General features: G+C 37.1%; 1 protein-coding gene across 21 annotated transcripts in view; it reads left to right on the top strand.

The window, feature by feature from the left end:
• The window catches only part of SEC31A (SEC31 homolog A, COPII coat complex component), a 78,717-nt gene that overhangs the window by 6,536 nt on the left and 51,703 nt on the right, over positions 1-20,478 (top strand). For 15 of the 21 annotated variants that reach the window (XM_057546494.1, XM_057546491.1, XM_057546490.1 and 12 more), the window contains exons 1-5: positions 3,551-3,708; positions 14,545-14,627; positions 15,447-15,570; positions 17,192-17,390; positions 19,127-19,222. In XM_057546494.1, coding sequence (XP_057402477.1) covers positions 14,549-14,627; positions 15,447-15,570; positions 17,192-17,390; positions 19,127-19,222 — 498 coding nt within the window. In that variant the 5' untranslated portion in view covers positions 3,551-3,708; positions 14,545-14,548. The other 6 variants (XM_057546475.1, XM_057546476.1, XM_057546477.1 and 3 more) reach the window with 5 other exon arrangements.

The raw sequence follows: 20,478 nt of genomic DNA, 5'->3' as shown, positions 1-20,478 counted from the left end.
GCCCGCGCACCGCGATGAAGAGTGGCCCCTGCTCGCAGCAACTAGAGAAAGCCCTCACACAGAAATGAAGACCCAACACAGCCGAAAATAAATAAATTAATTAATTAATTAAAAAAAAAAAAGTTGACTGTTTTGTTAACTTCCAATACAAGTTTTTTCTTTTTAGATACAGGTAGTCCTTACTTTGCACCATTTCACCATGCGTGAATATCAGTTTTCACAATGTAGTTAAACAACACCTGTCCCACAACAACACAGCTGAACTTTTAGTTGTCACAATATTAACTGAATTATTGCGTAAACTTTGCTACTGGCTCTTTATTGCAAAATCATTATGCAAAGAAAAGATGTGCATCATGAACAGTAATAGTTACATAACTTCTTTCAAAGTCTTGGTGATTGGTCACTGAACATCTATTAGTTACACACAGATAGTAAAGCATATAGTTGTGTCCTTGTCTCCTACGGATAAACCCATGTGAGATTTTACAAAAATAGAAAATCAGAAGAGGGAATTGGTCGACAAATATGACAGAATAGCAAAGAAATGAAAAGTGATAATACTGGAAGTGAAATTAGATGTGGTTAGATTTGAAAATGGCCACAGCAAAGCAAAGATAGGATGAGACCTAGGCCTACGTGAAGCTACAGTACAAGCCACGGTTTAAAAGTCTGATGAATACAAAAACAACGTAAAGTTGCTTCAACATCTTTTCGTTTAAATTGTACTAGGAACAGAAAGCCACTGACGGTTGAAATGGAGCATTCACTTCTTTGGATTGAGGACTGTAATCAAAAACAAATCCCAGTCAGTTTGGCATTGAAGTTAGTTGCTGCGCTGAAGGAAAATGGTAATTACAAGGACATCTATTTACTGCCAGTAAAGGCTGGTTTCCTTGTTTCAGAAGTCAACATGAATTGATTAATGTTAAGCTGCCTGGTGAAGCTCCAAGCTCAGATAAGGATGCTACTGTGAAATTTGCACTCAAGATTCCAAGAATTACAGGCAGTCCTTGCTTTGCACAGTAGTGAGAGACTACTATGCAAAAAACTGCAGGATATGGATGGGATGTAAATGGAGTTAGAAGATAAAGATGACCTTGGGAATGCTGACACTGGTGCCATTCAAGAAATAGTTCTAGATACGCAGGAGGCAGAACGTAGTGAAGGCGAATATAAAGTTTTACGTGAGTAAAGCAGTTGTAAAGGATGAACGCGTCTCAGAAATCATGCTGTTGAAAAACTTCACATTGAAGGAACTTTCAGAGATGTTTCATGACATTGACAGCACAAAGGATAAAATTATGGAAGCTGATTCAAACTTAGAAAGGAGTATGACAGTTTGCCAAGGCAGAGATAAGATGCTCATTCCGTGTTATGTCATATAATGTGAAGAAAGCAAGCACTTTTCAAACTACTTGATACATTTTTTATAAAGAAATAAAACATTATAATTTTCAGTGTTTCTAGTGGTTTGTTTTGGGGTTTTGTTTGTTGGGGGGGTTTGTTTGGTTTTTGTTTTTTTGGGTTTTTTTTTTTTTTTTTTGGCTGCTCTGCGTGGCTTGTTGGACCTTAGTTTCCCTACCAGGGATTGAACCCCAGCTCCAGCAGTGAAAGCGCCAAGTCTAACCACTGGACCGCCAGGGAATTACCAGTGTTTCTGGTGTTTTAAATATTAATTTTACTATATTACATTTATAACCAACACCAAGAAGGTTTTTAATGTTTTGGCAAATTTTAAGGTTACAGAATAATCATAGATTGTTAATCCCATAGATTAAGACTTTGCAGAGTTTCAGCTTACATAGTCAAAGCCAGAACTGCCTGCATTTAAAACAGGGTAAGGGTCTTTGTATTCAACCAGATATAAATACATCAAGTTTAGAAACCACTATATTTTAGCCTTATAACCATATATATTATAATTGACTTTTTTCACATTGTCTTTATATGCTACTACATCAAGGCTTTGAAATAAAAATTTATAATACTAAATGTCTCATTTGGACTTTGAGCATTAATCCATTTGTAGGCAAAATCCTGTCTAATAGAATAGGGGTTGGCTAACTTTAAAGCGCCGTATAGTAAATATTTTAGGCTTTGCAGGCCATATAGTCTCTAGCAAATACTCAAGTTTGCCCTTGTAGCACCAAAAACAGCCAAAGACAATAACATAAACCATTTAGCATGGATCTGTTCTCATAAAACTTTGTGGATACAAAAATTTGAATTTCATGTAATTTTTTCACGAAACATTTTTCTTTTGCCATTCTTAGCTCACAGGGCCTACCAAAGGGGGTTCCGGGGTAGAGAGGTTTGCAGTTTGATTTATGCAATAGGGACATGTAATTGAACTGTACGATTGTATACCAAAGAATGTAACCACTGCTTGCATCATTGAGTTTTGAGAAAGTTGTTCTTATGAATACTTTTCCATGCCATTGCACCCTTCCAGGTAGTAGGGCGGAGGATCTTTGGGGAATGGGGCAGTAGGAAATTCAATGTTTCTTTTCACTTGACTCAAATGATGGTCCCACTTTTAAGTCAGGGATTTTTATTGACACCTTTTTAGGTAAACTAGTCCTTGCAGCGGTTAAGTAAAAATGGAAGGCTTTTTAGAATTCTAGAAATTAGCAACTGTATCCTAAGACTCTTGAGCAGGTCTACTTCAGCCCTACAGAAATAAATTTGCTTTTTAAACGGAACCAGAAGTATAAAACGCTTAAAGGGTGTTGGAAGGAGTACAGCGAGTACAAAAATGTGCCTACTGTCTTAAATAAGTGTTTGCTATGTTTTGCTTTGTGTGTGCAAAAAAGAGAAACTACTTCCAGTGAAGGTGTTTAGAAAAGACCCTTGACTGGTGTAATGGGAAGAGAACTATACAGGTTCTGTACTTTAGCAAGTGATTTTCCTCTGGCTTTACTCTGTTCGCTGTGAAATAATTCCAACGAAAACTAGAAACAGCATCCAGGCAACGCACTAATTAGATGCCAGGCTCTGGTGAAACTAGTATAGTTACAGTGACTGAAGGCAAATGCTAACAGATCTCAAATAGTACCGCACGATACTAACTGGAATACCTTATTTACGCCAGTATGCCTCTTTAGAGTAACAAATCAAGTACGTCCACAATAGCCTTTGGGTATGAACAGATCCGTTCGGTTTTAAAGAAGTCTCAGTAAGCTACACCGTAGAACCAAGTAAGCAATTTAAAGAGCCCAGTCACAGTTGCAGTTGCTGCAATAAGGCCCTTGCAGCCCGATTTTCGGGCTGGTCGCGTTGGCAGTGTCGCGGGGCTGCTGACGTTTCACAGGACCAGTGCTACGTGGCGTTCCTGCCGGCCGGGGCCCTTCTTCCGCTAGGCAGCTACGCCCAGCAGGACTGTTCTTCGCGTCGTGCTAGCCACCATCGCCCGCCACCGCCGAGAACCGATCCTTAACCTCACGGGGGCGCGCGCGGCGCGGGAACGAGCCCCCTCCTCTTCTACCACTGCTCCCGGAAGTGCCCTGGTCGGCCGCGCGCCGGGGTGGGCGGGGCGAGGCGTCGCTCCCGGAAGCGTCGGACAGCCGGCTGGGCGGGGTTGCGGCTGCCACGTTGGAGCGGAAAGTGGAGGTGGCCCTGGGCAGGAGGAGGGGCGGCGGCGAATGCTGGGAGAGTCCGACGAGCGCGGCGCTAACGCAGGAACTGGTCGCCGGGGGTCCCCGCCAGGTGTGTCCGCCTGTCCCCTTCTTTCCTCTTTGCGGGCCCTGGGCCCTTCAGGGAGAGCCCGGGCCAACGCTGGTATCCCGGCCTCGGTCTCCGCTGGTTGCCGCCAGCCTGCGGCCCGGTCTCTGGTGGCGGCGCGCCCCGGTCTTCGTTTCGGGCCCGGCGGGTCAACGCCTGGCGTCACGGCTGCTTCGGGGATCGCCCGGTCCGCATCCGCCGACGTTTCCACTGCTGAGCAGAGGCGCCCCTGAGGCTTGCGACAGGGTGTCCTGCCGGCGCCCGTAGCTGGCGTCTGAGGTTAGGAGACCTTCAGATCCTTGTGCACAAAGAGGTGCGGTCCCCAAGGGCGAGGGAAGGAAACAAACCTCAGGATTACTTTGGTTGACTTTAGTTTGGTTGGGATTTTTTGTTGCTATTTGAACTGTTGCCAGATTTAAAGGTTCGTAGGTTTTAACTATATATAGGCTATTGTCATTTAACCAGGATTGGATTATTTTAAGGGCAGTAGTCGCCGGTCGCAGCCTATACCTCGAAGGAAGTATCGAGTGTTGTATGTTTTTGCTAATAAGTTACTATAATAAGAGGTTAAATGACGGGGCAGGTGTAAAATAAATCAAAATATTGCCTGGGCTTATGAGCATTATAAACTTTTACATGAGCGCAAGGAACTGATTTTACCTAGGTCATTCTGAAGTTGCATTGATGGTCTGTGACAAATCCTTCCTCCTAAACTGTCTTTTCTAACCACAGAAAACTGAAATTTGATTGTCTTTGTGGACAACTGTAACACTATTTAATCAATAATTATGAGCCTCGTCCTTGTTTCATGCTGTCTTATGTTTTCTGTACATAACGATTGTTCTAGAGTTGGCTAAATTTTACTTACCTTTTCTTAGTGGTTCTTCTGTGCTCCTGGTTTCTCATTGTCCCTTAATTACAGCTCTGGGAAAGTTTCGTAGACTCTAAGAACTTTTGGATAAGTTGAAGTGTTTTTGTTGTTGTGAACTTGTTACACACATCTAAGTTTACTTAGGAAATGTGAGATTTTGAATGGATTTACAATTATACTGCTTAACTGTATATAAGTTCTTTTCTGAAACTAATAGCATAAGAACGGAAAGAAATTTTTGTAGACTGTAAAGAGCAATAATTCTCAACCTTTTGGGATTCCACTCTCTTTTAAGGATCTGATGAAACCATTGGATCATCTTCCTAGAAAAATGCACATATACACACGGATAGGATTTTCTGTATAATTTCATGAGGTTTACAAATCCCAAATTAAAGATTCTTGTAAGTTGATATTATTAAATTGATTTTTCAATTGTTTTTAGAAGTGTTGTCATTCTTAAATAAGTTAATTTCAGCTCAGAAAGTTTTGTTTATTAGACTGCAGATAAGTGTGACACCATTTAGTTCACCAATGCACAGTTGCTTCTTTGATTTGGTTTTTGTTGAGTGAGATGAGCCTAGAACATCAATAACATTAAACAAATTCTCTAGAACAAATGTGCCCATCCATAATGAGGTATTTTGCCCACACAAGATGGATTTTTACTAAAGACAGTGGCAGCTAGGGATTGTGTTCCTGGTTTGGGAATCAGTTTCCAGTTCTGTTACCTCTTTCACATTTTACTTTCTGGTTTAGGTCAGCTCTATATGCAGCATTGTAAGATTGGTGTTTTTTTAGAGAATAGTGCTGTTGGGTTTTAGTGTTGCGTCACAAAATTAGCGTTTAGAAAATGCAGAAAGAAAAAAAGTTTTCACTTAACTGCACACAATTGCTGTGGAGAGAAACTTGGATGAATAAATAAAAGTTTTCCAGATCGTATATTTTCTTCAGTAGATGTATTCTTTTGAAGATTCACTGGGGTAAACATTTTAAATTGTGACATTTGTGTTAGCTGCCATTTACAAACATTGATTTACCAGGTGCCAGGGACTGTTCTCTGTGAATTCTCACAACAAACCTATGGCGTACTTTTATTACAGTTATTTTACCAAATGGTTAGCCAAAACACACGTAGATAAAGTTACATGCCTAAAGTCAGAGCTAGGACATGGTGAAGCTGGGATTTAAACCAAGGATGTCGGCTCCAGTCTCCATACTTTTAACTGCTGTGCTATAGATACTGTCTTATAGGGGGTGTATGTAAACAAACCATTGTCCTCACAATTTTCTTTTAATATTTTCACAACTATGTTCTGTGTAAAATAGTCTTGAATGAAACAAATCTACATAGTGTGAATTCTAATCACATACAATATTGGAAAAAATTACACAAAGTTTTTAAAGCAAGTCTCACTTGGGAAATACACGTTTTAATCTAAAACTTCTTTCTTCATATTTTCAAGAAAACTAGTTACAACTAAATGGTCATTTTTAAGAGAAGGAAATACACATGTATCTAGATGAAGCTGTATTTCCATGGTATTCTTAATAGTTTTGAGAATGATTGTAATATGTAGTTTATGGTATTCTTGTCTAATTAGATTCAGACGGCTTAATATAGTTCTAGGCCATTTGTAGTAGAGCGATTTGATGTTTTTGTTAAACAACGGTATTTAAGCCTTATGTTCAGTACAGGTTCATAAGTGGAACTGCTTCTGGTGGAACATTGAGTACTAAGGCCAAGAAATAGACTTTATAAATGCTTTGAATTCCCACTTAACCATTTTTTGTTCTTGTGAATTTGTCTCTCTCTCTTTCAGTAAATGTTACACATTAACTAAGTGTTCATGAATTCAGTAGCCCTTGTTGTACCTTTACTCCTAAAGATACTGTAATTATATCCAATTGGGTTTTAAATATATATATATATATATGTAGCTATTTTGTTTTCACTTTTAGAAATTATTCTAAAGGCATTTTAGTACTTTCCCCTATTTTTTAAATAAGTTTTAAACAGTGAAGAATTTAAAAATTAAATATTTGACTTGAAATTGGTCTTTCTAGCTCATCAGTCTTTTTGTATTCCCATAAATACAGACACTCAGAATCAGTCAAGCAAAACTGTCTGCGTATCTCACTCTGTGCTAAGCAATTTTGAGTCCAAAAAGGGTAAAAGCTGTAACACTTGATTGAAAAAAAGACAGTATTTGTCGATTTGGTGAGACAAGATGACATATAAAACAGTTTGTAAAACAGGCAATGGGAAAATATGTAAACAATATGTACTAATAGAATGGTATAAAGTTTTGTTGTTTTTTTAAAAAAATTTATTTTATTATTTATTTATTTTTGGCAGTGTTGGGTTTTCGTTGCTGCATGTGGGCTTTCTCTAGTTGCGGTGAGCGGGGGCCACTCCTCGTGATGCGCAGGCCTCTCATTGCGGTGGCCTCTCTCATTGCGGAGCACGGGCTCCAGTAGTTGTAGTGCATGGGCTCAGTAGTTGTGGCTCGCGGGCTCCAGAGCGCAGGCTTAGTAGTTGTGGCGCACGGGCCCAGCTGCTCCGTGGCATGTGGGATCTTCCCGGACCAGGGCTCAAACCCGTGTCCCCTGCATTGGCAGGCGGATTCTTAACCACTGCGCCACCAGGGAAGTCCCTGGTGTATAAAGTTTTATTAAGATAAGATACTTTATTGTAAGATGCTTGAAGTGTGGTACAGACTAATGTAAAGAGTTAAGAGACTATTTGGATCAGTGTGGGTTGGACCAGTAGGGCAGATTTCATGAAGGTCCTGGGATTTGAACTTATTAAAGACAATTGGCTGAGAGGAAAAAGAGGGCATTTCATATAAAGAAAATAGGCCTCTTTTTCACTTCTTAGAAAATTGGGATTTTTTTTCCTTTTTTTCTTCACAATAATCTTAGGAAACTAGATGTGCAGTTTTCTTGATTAATCTCATGATAGTAATAATCTTTAAAGTAGTTAGCATATTAAAACATTTTAATTTATGTGCTCGGCATTGTGTTTGGACCTCTGTAAAATACATTATCTCATTTCAACCTCACAATATCCCCTGAGGTAATCACTCTTAACCCCATCTTACAAATGTAGGTAGGAACTGGGGCTCAGAGAGGTCAAATAATGTGTTGAAGGTGTCAAAAGTAGCAGAGCCAGTATTCAAGTTGAGGATTAACTCTAGAGGCCCTGCCTCTAAGCTATGTGATTCAGCCTCCTAATCCACTTTTGCCTAAACTAGGCAGTTTCTAAAATATATTTCTTCTTCCCTTAATTTCATCATGCATTGTAGTTTCTTTGCCATTCATTATTTCTCCTAAATGTTAATATTTCTTCTATGATTAAAATTGAATACTTGAGCTTGGTGTAATAACAAGTTAAGAGCCTGGACTCTGGAGCTAAACTTCTGAGATCAAATCTTGGCTCTGCCCCTTGCTAGTGTGTTCAAATTATTTAATCTTTCTGTGCCTTCATTTTATTATCTGTAAAATGTTCATCAAGTATAAACAATTTGGACATGTGAGACTCAGGGCATGTTTTTAGTCTAAGCCCCTCTTAAGGAAACTATTAGAGGGTGACTTCATCCTCCAGAGATGAGTAAGAAAACTGGCAAGAATACTGTTGGAGAACATTGAGTATATTTAACTACAGTAGACCTGAGGCTAAAACAAAAGTGGGAATAAGGAAGAAAGAATAAAATGTACATATTAAATATCTGATGATGTAGGAATTGGTCATAAAAGTAAAAAATTAAGAGAACTGGAAAGTAAGAAGAAAATTGGAGGTAGAATAAGTTTGTGGATTGCCTAATCTATAATGGCTAGGAGTCAAAGAACATCATTTAAAGCTGACAAATCAGTTAGTAGAAGTATAAGCATATTTAACAGTACAAAGGTAAACACTGAGAAAGATAATACTGTGATTATAACTGTGTAATGCAAGAGAGGCAGTAAGATTATATAAGCTAATTTTGTTAGTGCTCATAGTAGTTAACTGTGTAAAGAAATAGAGGATTAATAGTACTAAGTGAAATTATTTAAAATTATAGTTACAAAGATGGAACCAGAAACATATACTAGAACAAAAATACAAATCACTCTAATTATCAAAAAAATTAAAAATACACACAAAAAACCAGATAACAGTGAAAGACATTTTTTAACATAAAACCAAACATAGCAGACTATGATAGAAATGAGAGTAACCATTTCTGTCATATCAGTAAATTTTAAATACATTTATTAGCTAATCTATTAAAAAATTTTCAAATTGGGTCACTAAGCAAAACCTGATTTTTTTCACTGTATTCAAGATAGCCAGGGAAAACAAAATGGTTCAGAAGTTGAAAAGGCCAAAGAGCAGACATAAAGGCAAATAAAAAGAAAGCTAGGCTATTGATCTCAATATGAGACAAAGTGAAATTTAGGCCCAAAGGCATTATTTAAGATGAAAAATATCCTGTAAAGCTAAAGTATGTATTTGACAGGGAACATTTAGCATTGTGAATATCTGTCTACCTGTATTCCATATGCAAATATGTAACTATGTACTGAATAACAAAGTAACTTTCATAAAGCAAGTTTTAGGAGATACCAGGAGAAATAGGCACAAATGCACTAGTAGCAGGATACTTTTAATTTGCCGTTCTTGCTCCAGGACAGATCAAGTGGGGAAAAAAAAATAATAAGGATATATAAGACTTAAACAATTAAGTCAGTAGGGTAGACTTGATTAACATATATTGAACTCTGAAAACAGAGCACCCCTTCTTTTTAGGTCTCCTGGAACATTCACAAAAACTTGCATAGGCCCCAAAGAAAACTTAAGTAAATTTCATAAAGAAGAAATAGTACAGAAAAATCACAATGTAGTAAAAATAAAGGCCCCTCCACTTGGATATTAAATTCAAACACTGTTGGATCAATGGAGAATACAAATGGAAATTGTAAAATGGGTGATCATGGTGATGAAAACACTAGTAATGTATAGGATCCAGTTAAAGCAGTGCGCAGAGAAAATTGAAAGCCTAAAGAAATAATAAAAATGGGTAAGTGAAGCATTTAACTAAAAAGTTAGAAAAAGAACAAAGTAAACCAAAAGAAGGTACAAGGAAGGAATTAATAAAAATAAATGCAGAAAGTAATGAATTCAAAAACAAGAAAGGTGGAATAAGTAAATCCAAAATTTGGCTGTTTGTAAATACTCAGTAAAACAGGCAAGTCAGTAGCTAAGTTAATTTCTAAAAGGAGGGTAGGGGAAAACAAAACACGAATATTCTTAATAAGTAAGGACTAATCACCATACACAACACAAATTAGAAGAATTATGGGGGACTTCTCTGGTGGTCCAGCGGTTAAGACTCTGAGCTCCCAATGCAGGGGGCCTGGGTTTCATCCCTGGTCAGGGAACTAGATCCCACATGCCGCAACTAAAAAAAGATTCTGCATGCCGCAACTACAGATCCCCCATGCTGCAAGAAAGATCCCACATGCCGCAGCTAAGACCCAGCACTGCCAAATAAATAATTATTAAAAAATAATAACATTGAATAGAAGAATCATGCGTCTATGTTTGAGTCTAAACAAATAAATTAGAAAATTGTAAAAAAAGATAAAGGAATATCATAGGAAAATGTAATTTACAAAAAATGACCTTGAATAAAGAGAATTTAGGACTTCCCTGGTGGTGTAGTGGTTAAGAATCTGCCTGCCAATGCAGGGGACACAGGTTTGAGCCCTGGTCTGGGAAGATCCCACATGCCACGGAGCAGCTAAGCCTGTGTGCCACAACTACTGAGCCTGCGTGCCACAGCTACTGAAACCCACGCGCCTAGAGCTCGTTCTCTGCAACAAGAGAAGCCACCGCAGTGAGAAGCTTGCGCACTGCAACGAAGAGAACTCCCTGCTCGCCACAACTAGAGAAAGCCTGCGCGCAGCAACGAAGACCCAATGCAGCCTAATTAATTAATTAATTAATTAATTAATTAATTAATTTAAAAAATTCAAATAGATCAATATCCATAGAAGAAATAGAGAAAATTACCAAAGGAGTACATTCCCCCCAAAAGCACCAGACCCAGATGTTTCACGGGAGAATTCTGTTAAATCTTTAAAGACTAAGTAATTCCAATGCTGTTATTGAAAGTGTTCCAGAACATAGAAAAAGAAGAAAAACTCCCACATTTGTTATGAAGCAAGTATAACATTGATACCAAAACCTGACAAAGACTGTACAAAAGAAGAAAACTATCAATTGAATCTCACTTAAGGCTCTAGGAGGGAAACTTTTAAACAAACAAAATCTAGCAGCACAGTGGTAGAACAACACATCATGGTCAAGAGAAGTTCATTCAGCATATGAAAAGATGATTCAATATTAGGAAATCTGTTAATTTGTTTTATTGGTAGACCTAGGGAGAAAAATCATATGGACATCTCCAATTACCTAATGAAAAAGCATTTGACAAAATTCAACACCCAGTCTTTATGAATAGCATTCAGTAAAACAGTAATCATTGGCCATTTCCATATTATATTTGTATATATATATATATATTGTACAGATATAAATGTGTGTATATATGTATATATACACACAAAAATATATGTATGTATATCTCAAATTCCAAAACCATGCTCAATGGTGATACAATAGGCTTTCCCACTGAAGAACAAAACAAGACAAGAAATATCGCTGTTATCACTACTGTTGAATATGGTACTATTAGTACTAGCTAGCTCACACAAGAGAAAGATATCAGAGGAATGACAATTTGAAATGAGGAAGTAACTGTCACTGTTGGCACATGGTATGAGTGTATATGTGGAAAACCCAACAGAATCTACTGAAGCACAACTCCAAGAAGAGAATTCAATAAGATAGCAGAATTAAAAATGAATGTAAAGAAATCATTAGCCTTCATATAACAATAAGAACGTAGACATTATAGTGGAAGGGAAAAAAAAGCCACATTTACAAACAAACCAAAAGAAAATACTTAGGAGTAAGCAAACCCAATATATCAAAAAAATTTCAGACGATACTGAAAGATAAAAAAGAAGGCTTAAATCAAAAGACACCAAGTTCTTGATAGGAAGATTCAACATTGTGTCAGTTCTCCATAAATTAATTTACTAATTTGGGTACAGGTTCAATAAAAAACACTAACGTTCTTTTTTTTTTCTGGAATTACACAACAACTATTCTGAAGTTTAGTTAAAAAAAAAAAGTAATAGCAAGGAAAATGGGGTGGGGATGTGTGCTGGGGAAGCAGTGGATAGGGGTTATTGAAATCATGCTCATATAAAGCCTCAGTATTTAAAACAGTGGCATGCCTAGCGTGTAAATAAACAAATGGACATAAGGAATGGTAATCCCAAAATAAACCTAAATAAATACTGGAATGTAAATCCTAACCTACACCCTAATACGTATAGGAGTATATACCTAAATATTAAATCTAGAAATAAACCTAAATATGGAAGTTAGTACATGATAAATGTAATACCTAAAATTAGTAAGAAAAAACAACTTTCAGTAAATGGTTTTGGAGTAATAAGAAAAAGATAAACCTTGTATATACATTGTATATCATGATACATTTCAAGTGAGTCAAAATTTAAATGTAAAGAATAAGCTATAAATGAATTTGCTAGAAGAAAACTATTGATGAATGTCTTCATAACTTTAGCATGCAGGAAGCCTTTTCTAACTAATCAAAATTCAAAAACCAGTTTTTTTAAAGTGATAAATTTGACTGTAAAAAAATAAAAATCATGGTACATTCATACAATGGAATATTTTTTCAGTGCTAAAAAGAAATGAGCTATCAAGTCACAAAAAGACGTTGAGGAACCTTAAATGCCTATTGCTAAGTGAAAGAAACCAATCTGAAAAGGCTACATGTTGTATGATTATAACTAAATGATGTTGCGGAAAAGGCAAAACTATGGAGACAGTAAAAAAGATCAGTGGTTACCAGGGAGGGAGGGAAGAGGAGGGACAGAGGAAGAGAAGGATGAATAGTTGGAGCACAGAGAGTTTTTAGGGCAGGGAAGCTTCTGAATGATACTAAAACGGTGGATACTAAAACGGTGGATTATACATTTGTCAAAACCCGTAGAATGTACAGCACAAAGAGTGAATCCTAGTGGAAGCGATGGACATTGGTTGATAACGATGTGTCAGTGTTGATTCATTGATTGTAACAAGTATACCACTGCGCTGTACAAGATGTTGATGAGTGGGGAGGCTGCATTTGGGAGGCAAGAGGACAAGGGAGGGAGGTATGTGGGAACTCTATACTTCTCACTCAAATTTTCTGTGAACCTGAAACTGCTCTAATAAATAAAATCTATTTTTAAAAAAATGGAAATTTTGGGCTTCCCTGGTGGCGCAGTGGGTGAGAATCTGCCTGCCAATGCAGGGGCACGGGTTCGAGGCCTGGGCCGGGAAGATCCCACATGCCACGGAGCAACTAAGCCCATGCACCACAACTACTGAGCCTGTGCTCTAGAGCCTACGAGCCACAGCGACTGAGCCCACGTGCCGCAACTACTGAAGCCCGCGTGCCTAGAGCCCGTGCTCCGCCAACAAGAGAAGCCACCGCAATGAGAAGCCCACGCACCGCAACGAAGAGCAGCCCCCGCTCGCCGCAGCTAGAGAAAGCCCGTGCGCAGCGGCGAAGATCCAACACAGCCAAAAATAAATAAATAAAATGTAAAAAAAAAAAGGAAATTTTGTGAAAGGTAAAAAAAATAAGCAAAATCGAAAGGTAAAGTCTGACAGCCTAATAGAAAAATGGGCAAATGATATAGACAAGAATAGACAGAAAAGGTGACAGAGAAGGAAATATGGATGACCCATAACCATATAAAAAAAGATGTTCAACGTTATTTATAGTATGAGAAATGCAAATTATAACTATCCAGAGCTAACATTTTTCATCTATCATGCTGGTTACCCTGGAAGGTCTGTAGGGCAGCAGCTACTTATGGATTACTCTTGGGAGTATGAAAAGGTACAGTTGCCATGGAGGCCAACTTGGCAATATCCATCAAAATTAAAATTACTTTTATCCTTTAATGCATCAATTTTACCTCTGGAAATCTACAGCTTTCCTTGCCCATGAGTGAAATAACATGTATATATGGCCATTTATTTCAGCATTGTTTGTAAAAATAGCAAAAGATTAGAAACAGCTCAGGTGTTCATCAGTAGCAGACTAAGTAATTAAATTATGGTACATCTTACAGTGGAATACTATGCCATGTGAATGCATTTATGTAAAATAACAAATTTTTTTTTTTAATGCTATATAGCACAGTACCTCCTGACGTTTTCTCCCAGAGTAACTTTAACAGAGAATATATAAAATAATGGCATGTGGGATTGTAACTTGGAGTGACCATTCAAAAAAATTTTCTGCTTTATCTTTATCAAATCTGTGGGTTTGCTTTATTCTCCTCTGTGTTAGTCTGTTTTAATTTAAATTAATTTTTCATACTGCTCTTATCGTTGAGTAATCCTGCTCCAGGAAGATGCACTTTGTTTATTATGTGCCTTCTCTTACCCCTGATATACTGCCACCCATATTGTCTTGTCTGAGAAACATATTGTGTACCAAGATTAATTAACCAAATACTGTCCCTGTTTCTGCAAGTTTCTTTCCAGACTGATTTTTCAACTGAAGAACTATACTCTGTAAACAGTTAGAATAGCCCTATATTTGTCTCAAAATAATTTAACAAGTTTCTCTTCTTTCTACTATTGAACATTTCCCAACAAATGATACCTACCTAGACCAATTTGACTTATTGGCATTCCAGCACTACTAATGATGTATTGGTTTGTCTAGTATATTTCTATGTAAAAAAATGTTTCTTTGTTCCATATTACATGTTTATTATATTTCTGTGTGAAATATTCTCTTTAGCAGGATGAAGTTAAAGGAAATAGATCGTACAGCCATGCAGGCATGGAGCCCTGCCCAGAATCATCCCATTTACCTAGCTACAGGTAAGTTCAACAGAGAGAAGATAGTATGAGTCACCTAATTTCTTCTCTTCCACATCTGACTTATTTACACTTGTCCTTTAAAATTCAGTTCAAGCTTCATCTCCTCTAGAAAGTCTCTCCTTCCCTGGCAAGATAATGTCCAACCTTCATATCAGCTGAGTTCTATGCTTGTACATCATAGCATTAATCATGGTCTGTTACATTTATAGTGTCTTCCCCACTTCATAGAATTGTGCTTTATGTTTATTCCTCCAGTATTAAGCACAATAGATAACATGTAAAAAAGTTAATAAATATCAGTTTGAATGAATGAAGAACAGTTTTGGTGCTAGCATTTTTATATAAAAAGAGTTGGAGTTATATCATTTGTGACTATAAGCATGGGACTGTTTTTTTTTATTTTTTTTTTATTTTTATTTTTTTTTTTTTTTTATTGATTAATTGATTGATTGATTGATTGCTATGTTGGGTCTTCGTTTCTGTGCTAGGGCTTTCTCTAGTTGTGGCAAGCGGGGGCCACTCTTCATCACGGTGCGCGGGCCTCTCACCATGGGACTGTTTTTACAGAGAGGTTTTAAAATATCTATAGGCTTAAAAAATTATCTTCACTACCCACTCGTACAAACATTTCTGAGCCTTGCATCGGAATCTTATTGCTATAGTAATTTAAGCATCTGCTCAGTGGTATATGTGCTGAGATTTCAGCCACTAGTGCAGCATTCGTGAGTGAGATAATTGAAAAGTATGCATTATTTTGTATGGTTTTCTCTGAGTCTTTTATTTTTGCATGTGTAGTTACCATGAATGTATTTTCTGTAGGAACATCTGCTCAACAATTGGATGCAACATTTAGTACCAGTGCTTCTCTTGAGATATTTGAATTAGACCTTTCTGATCCATCCTTGGATATGAAATCTTGTGCCACTTTCTCTTCTTCTCACAGGTATGAGATTCAACCTTAAATTCACATGATTATTCAGTTATATGTTGTGGTTGATGCCTAGTGTGTCTACAAATGTTCCATTATTAGAAACTGTAAGGAATACTATCAATGACATGAAATATTTTGTGAAAAAATATATGAGTGCATTTCTACGGAAGTAAAAGGAGTGTCTATTTTATTGAATTTTTTACTACTGTGTAGGATAGGAAGGAGAGGCTCTAGTTTCTAGTATTTTTTTCTTATGATATAGTAGAGTTACTTTATTTTATCTTCTTTATCTCACCTGTTTACAAAAAGTAGGTACGACTAGAAAAAGGAGTAGTTGGATGAATATTAAGCTGTTAAGGGGCTTCCCTGGTGGCGCAGTGGTTGAGAATCTGCCTGCCAATGCAGGGAACACAGGGTTCGAGCCCTGGTCTGGGAAGATCCCACATGCTGCGGAGCAACTAGGCCCGTGAGCCACAATTACTGAGCCTGCGCGTCTGGAGCCTGTGCTCCGCAATAAGAGAGGCCACGATAGTGAGAGGTCCGCACACCGCGGTGAAGAGTGGCCCCCGCTTGCCGCAACTAGAGAAAGCCCTTGCACAGAAACAAAGACCCAACACAGCCATAAATAAATAAACCCAAAAAGTTTAAAAAAAAAAGAAGTTAGAAAAACTTTAAAAAAGAAAAAAAAAAAAAGATGAGATGTTAATAGTGATTTTCCCTGAATGGAGGTTGTTTTTTTTCCCTTGTACTTATCTGTATTTAAAAATACATTTCACAGAGAATTTTATTGACGTGATTTCTGATACAATAGGTGTTTAGATCACCTTTCCAAGTACTTAAGCTGTACTATAATGCAGAGAAGGACACTTTCCTTTGAGTAGTAAAATATGCTTTATTGCCTTAATAGCTTGGCAAATTTTGTTGAAGAGTTTTACCTTAGCTAACAATACAGTTCAAATGATGGAGTCTCATGGGACCTCCCATAGTCTTCCAAGCCCTCCCACTGTGATGGGAACCCCAGATACCTTTCGTCTAGCAGTTTTTCTCCTCACCACCATTTGTCTTGTATATCTCCACGCTGCCACCATGCCAAACCATAATCTTTTATTCTCCACCAATGGGGTACTTGTCATAATAGACATAATTTTGATGTCACTTTTCTACTCTCAGAATACATTATTTTTCTTAGAAAATTTCAGATGACTCCCTTAACTCCTTTACTATTTAACAGGTAATTTGTTAGTGAGTACTTGTGTAGTCAGGTAAAATCAGGGAGGTGGTTGATTAGCTCTATTTTATAAATGAACCAAAGTAACTGGCTTAGGGTCTCACAGATTCTAAATGGTAAAACCATTCTTAAGCTCATATCTTTTGACACACAAATCAAGTGTACTTTGTCATATTAGCTCTACAAAAGAGTTTTTATACTCTTTAAGATTATAAAATGAAACATGTATGTATGGGTATAAATAAAAACTAAAATGCCATTTCACCAAGTTATGCAGTTACCAGAAATAGAGGAGAAGCAGTGTTTTTGAAGTATTTATGAAAACAATTAAATGTATAATTTCAGATTCTTTTCTACATTTATTTGACTTCAAAAAAGAGTTATTTTGCTCATTTTCTCTTAAAGGTACCACAAGTTGATTTGGGGGCCTCATAAGATGGATTCCAAAGGAGATGTCTCTGGAGTTCTGATTGCAGGTGGTGAAAATGGAAATATTATTCTTTATGATCCTTCTAAAATTATAGCTGGTGATAAGGAAGTTGTGATTGCCCAGAATGACAAACATACTGGCCCAGTGAGAGCCTTGGATGTGAACATTTTCCAGGTTAGACTTTTGACATTTATTCTTAATTCTTGAGATAATGTGCTGCTTATTTTATGTAAGTATATGAATCTGCTGTGCCTCAGTCTTGGAATTGAAAGCTAAAACTGTGCCTGTGCAGATTGATGAGTGAGTGTGTTTGTTTGAAGAATGGAGGGTTCAAGGGCTTCCCTGGTAGTGCAGCGGTTGAACATCCGCCTGCCAATGCAGGGGACACGGGTTCGATCCCTGGTCCGGGAAGATCCCACGTGCCTCGGAGCAACTAAGCCCGTGCGCCACGACTGCTGACCCTGCAACTCTAGAGCCCGCGAGCCACAACTACTGAGCCCATGTGCCTAGATCCCGTGCTCTGCAACAAAGAGAAGCAACTGCAGTGAGAAGCCCATGCACCACAACAGAGAGTAGCCCCCACTCGCCGCAACTAGAGAAAGCCAGCGTGCAGCAACAAAGACCCAACATGGCCAAAAATAAATAAATAAATAAATTTTAAGTAAATAAATAAATAAAGATCTTGAATTATTAGGATACTTGAGTATAACCAGAAAATGAATATTATCTTAAGAAAGTTTAAAATAGTTATTTTTCTTGTATTATCAATAGATTCTTTGGGTATAGAAATGCAGAAACCCTAACTTCTTCATTTCTACGTCTACTCTTTAGATTAGATAGCTAATTCCTTTGTTAATTGGATTAAACAGCTGCTGATTTTTGGTTAGTGTCTTGTATCATAGGTGGCTACTACCAGAATTCCTCTATTTTCATAGTTATATGTCAGTTGTTTATAGAAGTATTAATGAGAGTGAACAGTAAAGGATGAAGGTCAATATATGAACCTCATTATCTTCCTGTACTTCATATCACAATTTTAGGGTCTTTTTGACCCTAAAATTGTGCCACCAGGAGCAAGATTGAACATAAATGTAACAAGATTGAGCATAAATGAAATGTAAATACGTGAGGACAAACAGAGAAAACAAATTTATGGTTACCGAAGGGGAAAGGGCTAGGGGAGGGATAAATTAGGGGTTTGGGATTAGCAGATACAAACTACTGTATATAAAATAGATAAACAATAAGGCACAGGGAACTATATTCAATATCCTGTAATAAACCATAATGGAAAAGAATATGAAAATATATGTGTATAACTGAATCACTTTGCTGTACACCAGAAACTAAAACAACTATATTTTTTTAATTGAAGTAAGTCAACTATACTTCAATAAAAGAAATTTTTTAATAAATAAATATGTGAGGATTTGAGACAAGAGATTTTACTAGCCCTATCTTGGTCCAGCTCCAGAGGCTGGCTTTGAGGTATCCTGAGATAGATGCCATTATTTTAGGAGTTGGCTATTTGTCTGAAGCAATAATTGGTGACTTATTTTTGTCTCCCACAATCAGGTCCCATTCCAGAGATGCAAACCACAAGCAGTAATCCCCATATAGTTGCATGATTAAGAGTTTATCCATACATTTACTTTTTACTGTCTTGTATTAAAATGTCAGTAGATGTATTGTCTTTTTAGTTTAATAGAATTTTATAATGTTTCTTTAAAAAACTATATACATTTCAGATTGTTATGCATAGTTTTTAGGAATTCATGCATTTTGCTTTTTTAATTAGAAAAATTATATGCCTTAAAATAGATAGGTCTTTCCAGCCCTGAATTGGATTATTCTGAGTTCTCTTAATTATTTGTAAGTGCTATTTAGTTGTTAATTGTTTCTTATTACAGACTAATCTGGTGGCCTCTGGTGCTAATGAATCTGAAATCTACATTTGGGATTTAAACAATTTTGCGACTCCAATGACACCAGGAGCCAAAACGCAGGTATTACATTGATTTCAATGTAATCGAAAGAACCAAAATCAGTTTTTCTACACTTGTTTTTTTCACACAAAATATATTTGTTTAAAATCAGTTTTTAAATGTCTCTGATTTTCCTTCAACATAGTAAAGTATTAATAAATATGTTTCTTTAGAGCATCAGTGAGTCCTTCAACAGTAAATATTTATTTAGCACTTACCATCTGCCAGACACTGTTTGATCTACTAGACTTATGGTAGTAAATGAAATAGACGAGTCTTTAATAATTTTCTTAGATATAATATTTTATATAGTATAGTATTTTATATAATATGGTATTTTAACAATATCCAACCTTATAATAAAAATCATAGACTAGAGAGGAAACTTATTTTTTAAAAAAACACTCAACCTGTTTCTTATGTGATTCTAATAAGTTGAGAAAGAACAGTCCTCCCCCTGCCTCCTTGAGTTTCTTTATGTTGTATAGACCAGCGGTCCCCAACCTTTTTGGCACCAGGGACTGGTTTCACAGAAGACAGTTTTTCCACGGACTGGGGTGGGGGGATAGTTTCGGGATGATTCAAGTGCCTTATATTTATTGTGCATTTTATTTCTATTATTATTACGTTGTAATATATAATGAAATAATTACACAACTCACCATAATGCTGACAGGAGGTGGAGCTCAGGCGGTAATGTGAGCAATGGGGAGCGGCTGTAAATACAGATCAGATGAAGCTTCGCTCATTCACCCGCCACTCACCTCCTGCCATGCAGCCTGGTTCCTAACAGGCCATGGACCAGTACCGGTCCGGGGGTTGGGGACCCTTGGTATGGACTACTCAATTTGAGTGGCCATTATAACGGGCCCTAACATTTTGGCAATCTGAAAGGTAGCATAATGATAGTGTGTGACCTACCATTTATTAAAGATAGTTTTCTAGGTCTAGGTTGTAACTTTTGCTCTGCCTAGATGTCTGTCATATTGACCAGCATCTACTTTGTGGTCTGTTATCTACCTTGGAGCAGTTGCAAAGTAAAGAAACAGTGCTTGTTTTGTAACAGGAGCTTAATAAATGCTTGGTGATAAACAAGGTAAAATACTTGAATTGGCATATACCTGAGCTTTAAACTCTATTACATAATGTTGAGAACTTAAAAATATAAAAATAAATTTTTGGAATGAATAGATCAGATTTTTAAGTAATCCAGTTTTTAAAAAGAATTAGATTTTGTAGTTAAATTTGATTATTATTGAGAAATGGCTTTTAGTAGT

The sequence above is a fragment of the Balaenoptera acutorostrata genome, chromosome 5, assembly GCF_949987535.1.
Source record: "Balaenoptera acutorostrata chromosome 5, mBalAcu1.1, whole genome shotgun sequence".
NCBI classification, from domain to species: Eukaryota; Metazoa; Chordata; class Mammalia; order Artiodactyla; family Balaenopteridae; genus Balaenoptera; species Balaenoptera acutorostrata.
Note: the sequence above shows the minus strand (reverse complement) of the source record. Positions and strands in the feature narration are given on the sequence as shown.